Source organism: Herpailurus yagouaroundi, unplaced genomic scaffold (assembly GCF_014898765.1).
Source record: "Herpailurus yagouaroundi ecotype Mexico unplaced genomic scaffold, PumYag 356, whole genome shotgun sequence".
Lineage (NCBI taxonomy): Eukaryota > Metazoa > Chordata > Mammalia > Carnivora > Felidae > Herpailurus > Herpailurus yagouaroundi.
The window spans coordinates 66,311-83,618 of NW_024412573.1; the positions used below are offsets into that span (position 1 = coordinate 66,311).

The 17,308-nt window shown below is 58.3% G+C and overlaps 2 protein-coding genes and 1 long non-coding RNA gene across 4 annotated transcripts in view; 1 reads left to right on the top strand and 2 right to left on the bottom strand.

Moving 5' to 3' along the window:
- The window catches only part of LOC121022148 (uncharacterized), a 465-nt gene extending 387 nt beyond the window's left edge, over window positions 1-78 (bottom strand). Inside the window, exon 1 of the long non-coding RNA XR_005786835.1 lies at window positions 14-78. This is a non-coding gene — a long non-coding RNA (uncharacterized LOC121022148). The remainder of the gene's footprint in view (window positions 1-13) is intronic.
- The window catches only part of LOC121022149 (PI-PLC X domain-containing protein 1), a 23,772-nt gene extending 16,644 nt beyond the window's left edge, over window positions 1-7,128 (top strand). Inside the window, exons 4-5 of the mRNA XM_040463073.1 lie at window positions 123-306; window positions 5,787-7,128. Coding sequence (XP_040319007.1) covers window positions 123-306; window positions 5,787-6,025 — 423 coding nt within the window. The 3' untranslated portion in view covers window positions 6,026-7,128. The remainder of the gene's footprint in view (window positions 1-122; window positions 307-5,786) is intronic.
- A 4,099-nt stretch (window positions 7,129-11,227) lies between these two features.
- LOC121022147 (putative GTP-binding protein 6) lies at window positions 11,228-16,970 on the bottom strand. 2 transcript variants are annotated; one of them, XM_040463070.1, is made up of 5 exons: window positions 16,484-16,956; window positions 14,544-14,752; window positions 12,555-12,703; window positions 11,972-12,124; window positions 11,228-11,594 (listed from the first exon to the last, which is right to left on the bottom strand). In XM_040463070.1, exons 1-5 carry the CDS (start codon window positions 16,737-16,739, stop codon window positions 11,459-11,461), a joined length of 903 nt encoding a protein of 300 aa, XP_040319004.1. In that variant the 5' UTR covers window positions 16,740-16,956; the 3' UTR covers window positions 11,228-11,458. The 2 variants fall into 2 exon arrangements, with proteins under 2 accessions (XP_040319004.1, XP_040319006.1); XM_040463072.1 differs by lacking the exon at window positions 11,972-12,124 and having other exon boundaries at window positions 16,484-16,970.
- Between the last annotated feature and the right edge of the window lie 338 nt (window positions 16,971-17,308).

Below are 17,308 nucleotides of genomic sequence, written 5' to 3' on the forward strand. Positions count from 1 at the left end.
CTCTCTCAGACACCCTCATCCTCCACCATCAGTCTGTTTCACTCCCCCATCCTCCACCATCAGTCTCTCACACTCCCCGACCAGTCTCTCTCAGGTACCCGCTACTCCTCCTTCCTCTCCAGGAGGTGCCGACATTGAACCAGCTGTGGACACGCGGCCAGCAGGTCATTCTGTCCTACGAGGAGGCGAGTGTCGTGAGCCGGCACAGGGAGCTGTGGCCTGGGATCCCCTACTGGTGGGGGGACCAGGTGAAACCCCAGGAGCTCATCCACTACCTGGAGCACATGAAGAGGTGTGGCCGCCCAGGTGAGCAGTGTGGGTCGGTCACACATGGCACCTGCAGGGCTCACACACACGTTATCGCTCACGGGTTTGCTTTCGGCTCTTAGGGAAGAACTTTAGAAGTCATGTAGCGTGTGTGTGTGCGCGCGTAACACGTATGGACTCGTGTGTGGCTGTGTGCGCACGTGTCTGTACGTGGGTACGTGTACATGTGTGCACAGATGCACAGATGCACAGAGGAACAGAGAAGTCCATACACACGACGCGGTTTGAAGTGTTGGGGTTCTGAGCCGATGGCCAAGAAAGAAAGGATTGTTGCGCTATCTTGGGTGCAAACAGGTGCTTTTATTACAGCGGGGGGGACAGGACTGTGGGCGGAACGGGGTTGTGAGGGGTGACTGATACTTGGGAGGTGGGGGAGGTGAAGGGACGAAAGTTCCGGAAGGATTTCATATGCTAACGAGGACTCCGGAGGCTGGAGGCCTGGCTATTGTCAAGCTAAGGTCATTTCCCCTCTAGCAACGCATGAACTTTAAGAGGGTAGGGAGTTGCTGGAGAGATGTTTCCCTCTGAGGGTGTCAAGGGTTCGCCAGTGGCCGCAGGTTATAAGGACATTTAATGAATTTAATGAATGGGGGAGGGTCAGAGGGAGGGAGACACAGAACCCAAAACAGGCTCCAGGCTCTGAGCTGTCGGCACAGCACGGGAGCCCGATGCGGGGCTCGAACTCACGGGCTGAGGGGATTCTCAGTCTCTCTCCCTGTGCCCCCTCCCCCCAACTCTCTCTCTCAATCTAGAGGTAAAAATAGAAACAAACAAAACCAAAAAACTAAAAAAAAAAAAAAAAAAATTAGTATTTACAAAGACGTGTTGTTGAAACATAATTTTTCCCTGCAATTACCCTCATTTGGAGAAGTAGCCAAGTCAAGACTCCTCTGTTTGTAAACTGAATCCAGTGCTAATAAACTTGGCCTAATTATTTACATCACCTCAGCAGGAATGGTGATAAGCCATACAGATTTTTCAAAATTTGCTTTGCAAATTTCGTAAGGAATCTCTCAACTGAGCCAAGCGTAGCCTCTCCAGGCCAGAAGCCAAGGCAAGTACTTCCATCAGACCTGCCTGCTGTACCTGTAGAATGGGGCCAACTCCTGGTCACGAGGTCCCCAAATATCCTGAGGTTGCTGCACCTGCCAGGAAGTGACCTGTACTCGCCTGGTGAGGCTGCTGGGAGCTCTGTGAGCAGGTACCCAGCCAACGTTTCCAAGGGGCTCGATGGCTCCGTGTTTCGTGAAGTCAGCCTTAGTTCCTTAGAGCTGTCTGGTCATATGTGAGTCTACACAGGTCACTCACAAATAGGACATTCCAGAAACTTCAGGAATTTCGGGGCACCTGGGTGGCTAAGTCATTTCGGTCGGATGAGTGTCGACTCTTGATTTCGACCCTCCCCTGCTCAAGCTCGCTGGTGCAAAAAGAAAATAAACTTAAAAAAAAAAAAAGACACACTTTAGGAATTGCATAGTCTCCAGAATAGTTCTAGCATTTGCCCTAAGACCTATTATTTATTTAGTGATGCTTCCTGAGTCACCTAACGTACCAAAGAAGCAAATCTAATTGGTCAAAAAGACTTTATTTACAATTTAAATCTTGGGGAAGTTTGTTTAAAAAGCCTTAAAGAAGTTACAAAGCACGCGCCTTAATAGGATTACCTACCATCACAAAGTTATTTATTTAACCAAGGAGGCAATAAAAGATTCCAAAGGCAAGTGTGTAGGGTTATACAGTTATTAGCAAAACTTAGCTCTTTTAACAGTGAGACTTAAGTAATCAAAGACCTGATAAACAAAAAATGTAGAAACTGGCTTTCTTGGCAGGTAACAGAGAAAAAAACCCTTTGTTTACATGTTCTTATCAAAAGCAGGCTAACAATCAAAAAAAAAGTCCTTTTTTATAACAGAGAAATCAGACTTCCAAACTTATACCAGTGTACTTTTAAAATCCCCTCATTATGGGGCGCCTGGGTGGCTCAGTTGGTTGAGAATCCAACTCTCGGTTTCAACTCACGTCATGATCTGACAGTTTGTGAGTTTGAGCCCCACATGGGGCTCTGTGCTGACAGTGTGGAGCGTCTCTCTCTCTCTCTCTCTCTCTCTCTCTCTCTCAAAATAAATACACATTAAAAAATCCATGCATTTCCACTTTAGTCCTGACCACACACAAAATTCCTTTCCAAAGATTTCCCTTCTTAAACCCCCTACACCTTTTTTTTTCATTCAGTGTTGTTTCCCGTATTTCCATCAGGGTTAATTACATTTAGCAGCATTTTCAAAAATGTTTATTTATTTTTGAGAAGGACTGTGAGTGGGGGAGGGACAGAGAGAGAGAGGAAGACAGAGGATGTGAAGCCGGCTCCAGGGTTAGACCCACGAACCGCGCGATCATGACCCGAGCCGAAGCCAGACGCCTAACCGACTGAGCCACCCGGGCACCCCATTTAGCAGAATGTTTCGTGTTAGAAACCTTAGTCTCCAGTGGAAATTAACTGGTAACCAATTGTAAACTGTTCAGCCAGAAGTCTCTAGATGGCAGATTTATGAATCTAAAATTTAAAGCACAAATTAAATGAAAACGTTTAAGCAGAAAGCATGTTTTCGAGCAGATTTAAATGCCCTGAGCTTCTCTGCAGTAAGAAGCCGAAAAACCACCAACCTACGTTCAGTAATCAATCCATGCTTCAGGGCCACGTCCTATTAGGGAAAGGTCTGGATGTCCAAGGAATTCAGTGCCATTTGTCATCGCAGCAAAGCTTTAAAAGTCTTGGGTCACCACAGACTTTGCAAGCTATGTTAAGAACACCCGTGAAAACTGAGAAATCAAGCATCATTTTAGGTCGTCTTTTTGCTGACCGGTTGCGACAGAGATAACACGACCTGACCTCACCTTTAGTGAGCCCGAATAGAATAGCAGCGTGGTATTTAAGGCTCGTGAGTCTAAAGACAGCTGCATCTTAAGTAAACCGACAAATCTAAATTAGCTTAAACACCGAATTATATCCTGCTTGGGTCCATTTGAAAGCCAGTGAGCTTGTTCCCCACGGTCAGTTTTTCGGGGATGCGGGCAGGGATCTCTGAAGTGGGCGCTGTGAGTCCGGGGCCGGTGTTTGCTCCTTGCGGGGAGGGGATGGGGAGCCCGGGCTCTGAGCTGGGCCAGGAACCGGTGCTGGGCCAGCAACGGGACCAGCCAAGGTGGTGCAAGGTGCAAAATAAGGAGGAGAGGCAAAAGAGGAGAGACGTCCCAGAAGGCACAGAAAGGGCTTCCCGATGGATTCTAAGCCTCCTAGACTCGGACAGATGAGCAGACGCCGTGGGGTTTTCCACCACAGTGGACGCGTGCTGTTTTCATAGCTGCTTGGGAACATTCCAGAAAGTCCCCGTCCCGAGGCCGACTAACCACAGCTGGCTCCGATGATCGCGGCCGTTAGCCCGGGAAATGACTTCGGGAGAAGCCCCTGCATCTATTTGACGAGGAACAGACAGGGTCAGCGTCCCCTTCGCTAGGACGGCCCGGGTGCCATCAAGAGGACGCCTGTCTACATAATGATCGCAAGGGAGTTTGCTGGCCTGGGCCAGACACATCCTGCCAGAGCCGCTTAGGTCCGGGCTGATGTGGAAAATGTTGGGGTTCGGAGCCGGCAGCCCAGCAAGCATTCTCGAGACGTTTCTGGTGCAACAGGCGGCTTTATCAAAGCGCAGGGACCGGGCCGTGGGCCGGAAGTGCTGCTCTGGGATGGAGGAGAGGCTGGTTATACACTCGTGTGAGCTGGGGGCGGTGAGGTCAAGGGAGCGCCCAGAAGGACCTTCGTATGCTAAGGAAGATCAGGGATCCTCAGGGATCCTGGAGGCCCGGCTGGCGGCTGGCGTCAGGCTGCCGGTGTTTTTCCCTCTAGCGAAGCCTGAACGTTAGGACAGAGGACGTTCCCGGAGAAATCGCGGACTCGCGAGCGCTGTCCAGTGATCGTCAGTGGGCTGCAGCTTGTAAGAAATTCCATTGTGTCTGCGTTTCCTTTTTGCTTTAATTCCCCGCATCACGTACACACGCACGACGCACGTACGCACATCCACGAGACATCTACGTGTGTGTACATACGTGGACACGCACCTGTGGTATCGCTAGCGAGGTGCGGAGACTCGGGTCTACAGCCTGCCCCAGCTCTGCGCTGCAGGTGTGCGACACGCGTCGTGGGCAGTGTGCTGTGCTAGCGCCCACACGCGCGGTACAGACTCCCACGCGTGCTGCACGCACGCCCACACGCACTCCACACACTTCACAAGCATCCACACGCACTCACACGCTCTACGTGCACCCCACGAGGTCTACACGCACCCACACGCGTGCCACACGCACCCACACACGCTCTAGACGCACCCATGCGCTCCACACGCAGTCTACACGCACCCACAGGTCTAAATGCACCCACACGCGCTCTGCACACACCACGCACACACGCACTCTACACACACCACGCACCCACACGCTCTCCACACGCACCTACACACGCTTCACACACACCCACATGTCCTCTACACACACCCACAGACGCTCTAGACGCACCCACACGTCTACACGCACCCACACGTGCTCTACACACACACAGGCTCCACACACACCCACACGCGCTCCGAGCATGCCTCCTGCTCGCCCTGTCACGCCTCTGTGTGCTCACAAACCTGTTTCAGAAGACATGTTGTAACCCGAGAGACGGACATAAGGCCCGGCCCCAAGGCCACCCGAGAAGCAGGTTGTGACGTGGTATCTCGCACTCTCGTGTTTCTCCGCTTGACAAGCGTGCACTCTGAGGGTTAGAAGGAAAACCGTCGGGGAGACACCAAAAGTCTGACTGTGGCCGCCTGCCAACTCGCCTGTGGTGGGAGTGGGGGGCTCTCAGACCTTTGTCCAGGGGTTCCCACCCACACAGGTGCTGAGCCCCTCCCAGAGATTCTGCGATGTGTCTGAGGATTCTGGGCCACCCCCCGCCCCCGAAATCCACTGGCTGACACGCGGTGTGTGAGTGTCCATTTGCCGCTGTGACAAATAGTGGTTACTGTGTCCACCACACAGGAGTGGGACATACACGTCGCTGGGGACATTATTCCGTCCAGCACGTGGGACATCTCTGGGGACATTCGTGTGTCCGCCGCTCAGGGTCAAGGGGTGGACGTCTGTGGGGACATCAGTGTGTCCGTCATGTGGGGGGTCGGGGCATGGTCATCTCTGGGGATGTTATTCCGTCCACCACACGGGAATCAAGACATGCACATCCCTGCAGACATTATCTGTCCCCATGCTGGGTGGCAGGAGTCTGGCACTGATGTGGACACGTGTGTCCCCGCCGTCGGAACCCTAATCTGCACGCGGCTCTGAGAGTCTGTGCTCAGAAGTGTGTGGACACGAGGGCGGGGGAGCCTGACGGCCGTGGCACCAGCTTCCTCTCCTTCCTGTTCCAGGTGGGCTGTTCGTGGCGGGCATCAACCTGACAGAGAACCTGACGTACATCCTGGCGCACCTGTCCGAGTCCTTGGAGAAGATGACGCTCCCCAACCTGCCGTACCTGCGCGCGTGGGTGCGTGAGCAGTGCCCTGGGCCGGGCATGCGGTGCACCAACATCATCGCGGGGGACTTCATCGGGGTGGACACGTTTGTCAGCGACGTCATCAGGCTCAACGACAAGCTGCTGCGATGCTGACACGGAGCACGGGCACGGGGGGGGGAGGGGTCGCGGGGCAGGGTCCACCTTCCCCCATCCACGGAGCGCCCCCCGCGGGTGACACCCAGCCTCGCGGCTCCTGGGGGCGGGAGTGGAAAGCACACACTGGTGATCGGCAGAGACGTGTGGTCGAATCCTCAGAGGAAGAAGGACCCGGAACCCGGGATCTGCTTCTTCAGGTTTAGCAGCAGCTGTGGCTTCCGTGGGCGGGTGCCGTGGCTGCCGTGGGGCAACCCCTCGCCTGGGGCTGTGGCAGCGGCAGGATGACCTAGGACACTTTCCCAGAGCTGCATAAAGCCCAAAAGTACCGGGTCTGTGGGGTAGGGACTGGGCATGTCCGATCCACAGAGAAAACCACTAAAACGGGGAAGAGATACTGTTGTGTCCAATGAAGCCACCGCACGTGTGCTTGTCCCCAGGCCACGGTTCCTGGGGCTGCTTCTCTGGCTTTTCCGACAGGGATGGAAGGACCAGAGGGCCCTCGAAGGAGGTGTTTGGCCCTCACTCCCTCACTTCCCAGACGCCTCCCTGGCGCTCTCTTTGAGCCAGTGTGGGCCCGCACGCGTGACGGGCAGCTGGGTGCCCACCCTGGGCGCGGCCGTGGCATCCCGGAGCCCACTGGGAGGCCACCTTCAGGCATCCCCGGAAATTAGGCCAAGCGGTGCTGGGGTTTCCCCTCTCTGGCACACGTGCCACTCCTGTCCCAGGACCACGTTGGGCAGTGGTCAGTTTTCCAACATCCTTGTTCTGTGGTTTCTTAGGGTCTGTCTGTCCGTCTGTCTGTCTGTCTGTATTTGCCCAAGATGCGAACTCTGTTTTGTTCTTTTCTCTGTTCGTGGTGCTCTGGCATCCGGGGGCCTTGCGGCTCCCCCCCTCAGGGCTAGCGGATTCCTAATCAGAGACGGCAACCACGGGCTCGGGAGCACACGCTATATGCGAGCAAAGCAACGCCATCATCCAGCCTGCGCTCGCCAAGCCCACATGCATGGGCTTCGAGCCGACCCCTGAGCCGACACGGGCACGTGCTGGAGATACTGTGGGTTTCGGTCCAGCGAAACTGCAATAAAGTGCGTCAGACGAAATGTTTGGTTTCCCGGGACATAACAAAAGTTGTGTGTTGACGAAGTAGTCTACTAACCACACACCGATCGCGTGGTGTCCAGAAAAACAGTGCTCGTGCCTTCACTGAAACATACCGTATCGCTCAAAAAAAAAAAAAAAAAAAAAAAAAAAAAATGCTAACCATCCCCTGAGCTGTCGGTGAGTCCCCGCCACCGGGCAGAGATCACCTTAACGGACACGGTCATAACGAAAACGTGGGAAACACGGCGAGAATGACCAACCTGGGGCGCAGACACAGGAAGTGAGGGGATGTGGTTGTTAAAGTGGGGCCGGCAGCCTGGCAGGGCACTTTAGGTTTGTGCAACATGTGGTGTCTAGGAAGAACCATGGGGGGGGGGGGCGCCGGTGTCCCGCTGTCACGTCTGCCTTTCCCACGGAAAGGGGCGGCCCAGGGGCAGCACACCCCACCCCCTGGGGCAACATACTTAGTAAATTCTCCTGGCGGCTGGCCGCCTCCGGGAGTGAAAACCCCGAGGGTGTGCATGAGGCCGTGCTCCCCGTGAGGGGCAGGACAGCATTGCTCCACTTCCCCGGTACCCGGGGATCCAGCCGCGTGGACGCAACGTCACAAGTCCCGCGTTGCGCACACGACCTTGACGGTCCTGGCCCTTTCAGCTTCTCAGCCCGACAGTGAACCCCGATGGTGTGTGGGTGTTCCTCTCCCCTACGAAGGGCTCCCTGGGGTTCCTGTGTGTCTTGTGTTCCGGAGCATTCTGCCTCCGATGGAGGAGGACATTAGGCTTTCTCAGGGTAGTCTTGAAGACGACACTTTCCTCCGGGTTGGAGTGTGGTCTCTTCAGGCGCAAGGGGTCATTTTCCAGAACATCCGCTTGTGTTTTCGGTATGCGGATGCCATCATTCCAGGAGCGGCCCGAGGCCCAGGAACTGGAAGCTCGAAGCCCGCAGGGAATGGCGCCGGACGGACGTGATGCTGCGTCCTTGGAACGCCCCGTGGCCGTAGATCCTGGCCACGTCCGGCCCACGAGTACCTTCCGTTTGTGTCTGGAATGTTTGTGTCCGCCTCGTTCGTGGATTTCTCTTTCTGTCATTCAAGTGACGGACACATCTGGGCAACACGGTGTGGAGGGCCCGGTGTTGAAGGAGCAGGTTCCCTGGGTCACGGAGAGGTTTCTTCACCTGCTCGCTGGGCCGCACTTTATTGTTGCTTTATAACTTAAAATCCTGGGTCAAACCTTTCAGTTTTCTGGTATTTTAAGTCTCTTCATGTGGACATGAAGCAAAGGTTCTGTACTTTTTTCATTTTTTTTTTAATGTTTATTTATTTTTGAGAGAGAGAAGACAGAGTGTGAGCAGAGGAGGGGCAGAGAGAGGCGGGGGGGGGGGGGGGACACAACACACGAACCGAAGCGGGCTCCAGGCCCCGAGCTGTCAGAGCCCGACGTGGGGCTCGAACCCATGAACCGTGAGAGCATGACCCCAGCCAAAGTCAGCTGCTTAACCGACTGAGCCACCCAGGCGTCCCTATTTACTTTTAATTTAATTTAACTTCATTTAATTTTATTTTACTTCATTTTGTTATTTTTTATTTTATTTATTTTGTTCTACAGTCTTTTAAAAAATTTGTTTCTTTACATTTATTTATTTTTGAGAGACAGACAGAGAGAGAGAGACAGAGCGTGAGCAGGGGAGACGCAGAGAGAGAGGGAGACAGAATCTGAAGCGGGCTCCAGGCTCCGAGCCGTCAGCACAGAGCCCGACTTGGGGCTCGAACCCACGAACCGTGAGATCATGACCCCAGCCAAAGTCAGCTGCTTAACCGACTGAGCCACCCAGGCGTCCCTATTTAATTTTAATTTAATTTAACTTCATTTAATTTTATTTTACTTCATTTTGTTATTTTTTATTTTATTTATTTTGTTCTACAGTCTTTTAAAAAATTTGTTTCTTTACATTTATTTTTGAGAGAGAGAGAGCGTGAGTGGGGGAGAGGCAGAGAGAGAGGGAGACACAGAATCCCAAGCAGGCTCCAGGCTCCGAGAGCTGTCAGCACAGAACCTGATGAGGGGCTCCAACTCAGGAACCATGAGATCATGACCTGAGCCGAAGTCGGATGCTCAACAGACTAAGCCACCCAGGCGCCCCTCGTACTTTGTTTGTTTTTTTTTTTTTAAGATGTTATTTGGGGGCTCCTGGGTGGCTCAGTTAAGCATCAGACTTTTGATTTTGGCTCAGGTCATGATCCCAGGATTGTGGGACTGACCTTGTGTTGGTCTCTGCACGGAGAGTGGACCCTGCTTGAGATTCTCTCTCTGCCCCCTCCCTGGCTTGTGTTCTCCCTCTCTCTCTCTCCCTCTCTCCCAGAAAGAAATGAAGAAAGAGAGAGAGAGAAAAGAAAGAGAGAGAGAAAGAAAGAAGAAAGAGAAAGAAAGAAAGAAAGAAAGACAGAAGGCTGAAAGTAAATAGAAAATAAAACCCAAAGAAAGCTGGTGGGTCTCTATAAATAACAAAAGGGGCGCCTGGGTGGCTCAGTCGGTTAAGCATCCGACTTCAGCTCAGGTCACGATCTCGCAGTTCGTGGGTTCGAGCCCCGCATCGGGCTCTGTGCTGACAGCTCAGAGCCTGGAGCCTGTTTCAGATTCTGTGTCTCCCTCTCTCTCTGACCCTCCCCAATTCATGCTCTATCTCTGTCTCAAAAATAAATAAACGTTAAAAAAAATTTTTTTTTAAATAAAAATGCTTATTTATCCAAAGCAGGCTCCAGGCTCCGAGCTGTCAGCAGAGCTGACCTGGGGCTCGAACCCACAAGTCATGAGATCATGACCTGAGCCGAAGTCGGATACGTGACTGAGCCACGGAGCCGTCCCCCACCCATACCCAAAGATGAGTGTCTGAGCCTTGTGTATTTGAGGGACGCACTCTGTCAGAAGGATGTTGCTAGCAGGTGCTGTGGTGGCTGCGTGTGTGGACCACGAGCCCACGGGAAAGGAGGCTGTGTGGTTCGGGTGTGTGCACTGCCCTGTGGCTGCTGAATAAACGTCGGCGGAGTGAAGTACCATCAGGTGACGGTGTCTCTGGGTCACTCAAACCCGTACTTGGCCCTTCCCGTCAGAATCGGGGTGTGGGCACCTCGGGGGTCGGCCGTGCCCGGGCCCCCTTCTTGAGGTGACCGCCTGCCTCCCAGCACATGGGCGTGTTCTCAGGGCCCGGCTGCTCGCGGCACAGTGGACCGGGCCTTGGGAGGGAAGAGGCCCATCCATGGACAGAGGGGTCCTGGGGAAGCCTGGGTGCTCGTGAGGCAGGGGAAGCGGTCTTGTACCTGGTCCCCTCGGTGGGAAGACCGATGCCCTCTGTCCGGGGTCCCTCCCACCCATGTCCCTGATCTTCCCTCCTGGGCCCCCGAGCCACCCCCCCCAACCCTCTCTCACAGGCCCCCCTGAGCGCCAGCCACCTCCTCATCGTGCTTGTAAGCACGCAGTTGGGCGTCAGGACGCTGTGGCTCTGGGCCTTGGGGTGGGGCCTCTGGGACACTGGGGTGTGGACACTGGGGTGGGTGGCTGTGAGGAGGAGAGTGAGGGACCAGAGGTCTGACCCACCCGCACCCCCTCCTTGTGTCTCCTGCACGGGGAGGTGCTGCGGTGGTGAGAACAGAGTCGGGGGCTGGAAGGGGGCGGCCCTGGTGTGGGTCCCAGGCAGAGAGCCAGGCTGCGGGGCCTCAGGGAAGAGTGGGCACACACCGGGGGCGGGCAGACCGGGCGGGACCTTGGGGGCTGGGGCGGCCCGCGCAGCACACTCCCCTGCCCACTGCGGTCTCTTCGGGGTTGGCCAGTCTCCTGGCTTCAGGCTGGGCTGGGCTGCTCTGTCCACACCTCTGCCCCGTCCCCTTGTTTCTCCTTGACCTGTGTGTGCCTGCAGGGGCCTCAGGGTCGTCGGGAGACAGTCCTCGTTGCCGGGACACTGCGGTGGGGAACAGGGAGGTCTGGCAGCCCTGAGTTTCTGGGGACCAGCACCCGGGAAGCCCCAAGTGGCTCCTCCCACCCCCGCCACACTGGCAGGACCGTGTGCTTGGCAGCCGGCCCTCGGAAGACTCAGCAAGGCTGGTTTACAGACACAAGAGCAGAGCTTTTAATATCCTGTAGCTGGAACAGCGTGGAAGGCAACCCATGCTCAGGTCACAAGCACGTCCCCGCGGAGTCACCCTGAGACCTGACCTTTGACTTCTGGCCGCAGGGGGGCGGCCACCAGCCTTTCGGGCCCAGCAGGGAGCAAGGCGCCCGAGGGGGCGGGCAGGACGCCCCGCGGCGGTGCTGAGGCCACACAGCCTCCGCTCCCTCACTGGCTGGCTGACTCCGGGAAGAGCTTCTGGAACTTGCTGTAGGCAGAGCTGCTGATGACGACCCTGACGTCGGCCGCCCCGGCCTCGGGGATCACGTCCACGTCCTGCACCGTCGCCTCCTGGTGCAGCCAGCTGAGGAAGTGAGCAAGGGACACGTTCTCTGAGGCGGGCGAGGACCCCAAAGGGCTATGTTCCCAGGAACTGGTCCCAGGCAGAGCGCCGTCCCACAGAACGCTACCCCTGGAGCCCCGTCCCCTGTCCCCGAAGAGTCCCGTCCCCACAGAGCCCTGTCCCCCAACCGCACACCGCCTTGCTGTCACTGGTGGGGGACCTACCGGCAACGAAGTCCCCCGCCCAGCCGCATGCCTGTCAGCTCAAGGAGGCCGCTTGCCCCGCAGGCCAAGTCATTAACCCAGATTCGCTGCAGGCGCGTCAGACACCCCGCACCTGCCCCGCGTGCTGGTGCTCTGCCCGGCCTTTCCTACACCTGCTTGGCCAGCCCCACGCACCTCAGCTGTGCCCCCGCCAGCCGGACTCGGAGCGTGAGGACCTGTCTCCCTGTGGCTCTCAGGACGGCGTCCTCCAGCCGGGCCCTCAGCTCCGGGAGCCCGTGTCCCAGGAGGGCGGACACGGCCACGGCCTGGGATCCTGCCGGGCTGTACCTGCGTCGGGGCGGCGGGCAGACCCCACTCAGCCCGGGGAACACCGAGCGGGGGTCCCCGAGAAGCACGCCCGCCCACGGGGCCTGAACTGTGACTGTGTCAGACGGTCCCAGGAGAGGACGCGGCCCCGCTGGACAGGGACACAGGGACGGAGAAAACCATAAGGCTGCGGTGACACGGGGGGGGCGGTGCTGTGGGGGTAAGGGGTTCAGAACATGCAACCCCAGAACAGGGCTGCGGTGACACATCCGGGACAAGGGCGCTGGGACCGCCCCTTTCCCTCCCGGGACCAGCAGGGGGCGCTCCGCGGAAAGCCGCGGGGCAGGCGGCGAGGGGCGGCCACAGGTCAGGTCACCGGGCCGCCGCGTCACCAGTACGTGCGTGCGGGAATGAGGTCCGGGGGGAGGGGGGCAGGCCGGGGTCCACTCACCCGGGCACCAGGTCGACCTTGTTATGAACTTCCAGCACGGAGTCCAGCAGCGGGGCGGGCAGGCGCAGGCCCCGCAGGGCGGCCAGGACGGTGGCTTTCTGCAGCTCCGTGTCGGGGTGGCTCACGTCTCTCACGTGCACGACCAGATCCTGGGGAGCAGACGGGCCCCGTGCTGGGGACGGGGTTCCGGGGGGCACACCGGAGGACCCGCGCCGGCCGGGGGCTCTCACGGGCACCGCACGGTGGGGTGGGAGCGGGAGCCGGCCCGGCCCCCTGGCGGCCCCCTGCCCCGGTCGCGGTGGGAGGCTCCCCGAGACCAGAGCTGGCCCGGGGCCCACCCAGTGCCCCCTGCTCGGGGGTCCAGCCCGGGCCAGGCCGCCGCCCTCCACGTGGCCGGGGGCCCCGGGCGGCTCCCGCGCCAAAGGCAGCAGGCACGCACCTTCGGGCTCAGGTAGGCCCCCCCCGAACCCCACCGGGTGCCTTGTTCATCATCCGCCGAACCCTGAGTCCGCATGACTCCAAATTTTAAAGGACGCCTCTTCCTACGTTTCAGTATCTTTACAGGTAGGTGACCCATGCACAATTGGGAAAACGCGGGCATCTGACTGGTGCAGCGCTTTCGGCTGGGGTCATGACCTCACGGTTGGTGGGTTCAAGCCCCACCTCGGGCTCGGGCCCACAGCCTGGAGCCCGCTTGGGATCCTCTCTCTCCCTCTCTCCCAAGATATACGAAAAAGAATTTGGAAAATGCAGCAAGAAGAAAGAGCTGCCTGTAATTCTGCCCCTGGGAACAGGCACCGCCCACATTCCAGAATGTTCACTTCCGGGTTTTAGATGCGCTTAAAATTAAAAAAAAAAAAAAGTTTTACTTCAGAAACGTTCCAGATTTTCTGGAAATATGGCAGAGGGGGCACGTGGCCCTCACCTTGCTGCCGCAGCCAACGTTAGTCATGGCGTGTGCCACAAGGCGGGGGTGACCCCGGGGCGCACTTGTGACGACCCTCCAGGCTCTGTCCCGAGTCAGTGGCCTCTCCTTTTCCGTCCTGGACACCACCCAGGACACTTGTCACATTGCCGGTCACCTGTCCTTGGCCCCTCTGAGCCCCGACCACGTTGAACACCGCGCGGGCATTTTGCGGGACGCCCTGTAGCTGAGGTCGGCCTGGTTCATTCTCCTGTTTACGCCACGGTTCGGGGTTTGGGGGCAAGACCACAGAGAGCGTGCCCTGAGTCCCCGCGGCCACAGCTGTGCACACAGGTGACCTGAGGGCTGAGGGACAGGCTCCTGGTCGCCCTGGACAGCGGTTCCACCTCCTTCTGTGAATTTGTCTTCAAAGGGGTCGCCCGACAGGGCTCAGTCTCAGGGTGGCTTAGGCGCCACCTTCCTGAGGGGGTGTGTGTCCGGAGACCTGGCCCCCAGGTTGTGTCATGTGAGGGGACCCGGTCCCCGGGTTGTGTTGTAAGGGGACCCGGCCCCCACGCTGTGTCATGTGTGAGGGAACCCGGCCCCCATGCTGTGTTGTGTGTGAGGGGACCCGGTCCCCAAGGCTGTGTCGTGTGTGAGGGGACCTGGCCCCGGGTTGTGTCGTGTGTGAGGGGACCCGGCCCCCTGGGTTGTGTCGTGTGTGAGGCGACCCGGGCCCCATGCTGTGTCGTGTGAGGGGAATCGGTCCCCAAGGCTGTGTCGTGTGAGGGGACCCGGTCCCAAGGTGGTGTCACACGTGAGTGGATCTGGCCCCCAAGCTGTGTCACATTTGAGGGATTTCGCCCCCACTTTGTATTGTGCAAGAGAGAATCCTGCCCCCAAGTTGTGTCATGTATGAGGGGACCTGCTACCCAGGGTTATGTCGTGTGTGAAGGTCCCAGATCCCTATGTTGTGTCACGTGTGAGGGGACCCGGTCCCCAAGGTTGTGTCACGTGAGGGGACCGGGCCCCAGGTTACACAGCTGTTTTAGGTAATTTGGCCCCTGGGATCATCCCACACTCACTGAATGAGCCACGTCTTCCAGGGTGGCGGAGAAGGACTCGATCAGGCTGTGGGGCAGCTGGGAGAGGAAGCCGACGGTGTCCATGTAGATGACGGCCACGCGGGAGGGCAGCCACCCCGCGTGGGCCGTGACGTCCAGTGTCGCAAACAGCCGATCCTGGGGCCGGACGGCGTCGTCACCCGTCAGGGCCTTGATCAGCGTGGTTTTTCCTGGAAGGTGGGTCACAGGGGACGCGCTGTGTGAGAGGCCCCCTCACCACACGTGTCCCACCTCGGCAGCAGTCGAACCCACGAGCATCCGGCCGAGGCGGCGGCCATGCGTTGTGAGGTCTCTGAGCTCCTAGTCTCCGCCCTGTGTGGTCAGAGAACCTGCCATTCTCGGTCACGCTTGCGGCCCAGAGGGCCAGGGCCCAGGGTACGAGTGCCCGTATGCAGGACGGCGGTGGTGCGGACGGGGTGGTGACGGCCGAGGGGGTGAGGGCACCCGTGCACACCAGGATAGTACAGACCCGGCGGTCACGTTTGTGCACGTGTGGGGGACACGTGATTGGCATCTACTTAGACGAGGCAGGTTCTCCGCGTGTCTGAGATGCAGTAGGTATCTGCGTGGCGGAAAGGTGATGGTGTAGACAGGGGCCGTGGTGCCTACGGGGCATGTGTGTTGTCTGTGAGGTGGGCTGGGTGCCTGTGTAGACAGAGTACTGGTGGTGGAGTTGAGGTATGCGTATAAGGCGGACCGGATGTCGGTGGAGACGGAGTGATGATGGAGTGGGGCGGGTACAGTGTGTGTGACGTAGGCTGGGCGTCTGTGTAGACGGGGTGGTGGTGAAATTGGTGTGTGTGGGGGGGGGGTGGACGGGGGTGCCAGCGTTAATGGAGTGTGGCGGTGTAGACAGGCAGGAGCTGTATGTGTCTGCAATGGCCCCAGAGGACGTCCCCTCCACTCAGCCTTCCTGCAAGAATGCGCCCGTGTGTGCGCCTGGCCCCCGTGTTCGGGGCCACGCCAGCTCGTGGCCACTGGCTTCAGCCCGCCCCACAGGTGAATGAGGAGACGACCCGGTAGGGCGGCCCCACCTGGACACACAGGTGCCCTCACCACACAGGTCCCGGGGCACGGACTCCTCTGGGCTGGTGAGCCACGGGCCGCGGGCGTAACCTAGCAGTACTGAGTTCGGTAGCCTCGGCGGAGCTCCAGAAGCTCGGTGCTGACGCCGCCGTGCGGGCGCACTCGCCGTTTCCCACAGGGTGAGAGCCTGTATCTGCCCAAGCGGGATTCTCTGCAGCTGCGGTGCCCCCGCACTTTGTGTTCCAGGTTTTGTGGGAAGTTCCCTCCCTCCTTGAGGACAGGGAGCCGGTGGCGTGAGGCTGGTGGGGACCTCACGCTGGCAGGGGAGTGGACCTCGCGCGGCCCGGCACCCGCTGGCGGACCGGACCCCGACGGTGAGGAAGTCGCACCTGCCGTTGTCTCCCTTTACCGAGCACAGCCGTGAGCTCAGGGCTTCGGGACGAAGGAGACCCGAGGTTCCGTGTCCTGCAGACGATCGCGCTGAGCGCACACGTTAAGCTAAACCACGAGCCCTGTGGTGAGGTCCTACTGCGCAGTCTGAACCGCTTTTATCCTTCTAGGGGCCTGCCCACCATGAATGGTCTTAACACCGTCACCCTTCTGTCTCTCTCTGAGTCTCAACACACCTGTAAGAGAGGGGAGTGCAGTCCGCTGTCCAGCACTCGATGACCACGCCGCTGACCTGACGGGGCACCCGCCGTGGGCCCTGCAAATGCCCCGGGGACACGAGCCACGCTTTCCACCTGTTCTCATCATCCGCCGGCCCTCTGAATCCCAGGGCCTTGTTGCGTTGGCGAGCGGTGTCTCCCCACATGCACTAGCAGGGTGGTGGGGGGACGGTGGACCCCCCCAGGAGCCCCCAGAACTTCTCTCACCGCAGTTTGTGTATCCCACCATGGAGACCACGGGAAACTCCCGCCGTCTGCGCTGCCTTCCCAGGAGACGCCTTTTCTCCCGAAGTCTGTCCAGGGCCTTACGAATCTTCAGCTCCTTGTCCTTCAGCAGGCGCCGTTGCACCTGCACGAGCGATTCTCCTACAAACACCCAACACGGCGAGTCGGCGAGCACACTCACAAAGACGTGAGAGCAGAGTGAGCCACGCGGGTCCCTGTGTGCGTTGTGGACAGGCATTCTGCCGCTGGGCCCCGCCCCCCGCCCCGCCGGTCTGCTCCTCTATACTGCCCCAGCACCTTCCTGTCTGACAGATGGCTTCACCCAGTGGAGGGTGGCCTCGCCTCCGGACTTCCGCCCTCTGAGGTCACCTGGGCTCCCCTTTATTTGGCAGTAAGGGAGAGCCTCAGAAGGACAGCCCCCATGACATCCAGAGCCACCTGAGCGGTGCCCCAAAGACACATCTACATCCTGACGCCTGGGACCTGTGAACGGTAACTCATTTCGGAATATGGTCTGGGCGCATATAACTGGTGAGGGATCTGAGGGGTCATCCCGGGTCAGCGTGGCCCTAAATCCAAAGACAAATGTCTGCGTAACAGAAGAGAAGACAGAGGAGAAGCCGTGTGAAGATGTGAAGACCCATGTGGGAGGGACGCAGCCACGAGCCCAGGGACGCCTGGAGCCCCAGAAGCTGCAAGAGGCAGGAAGGACCCTCCCCTGGAGCCTCTGGAGGGAGCACAGCCCTGCCCACTTGGATCTCAGTGGCCCGGGGGGGGGGGGGGGGGGGGGGGGGGGGGGGGGGGGGG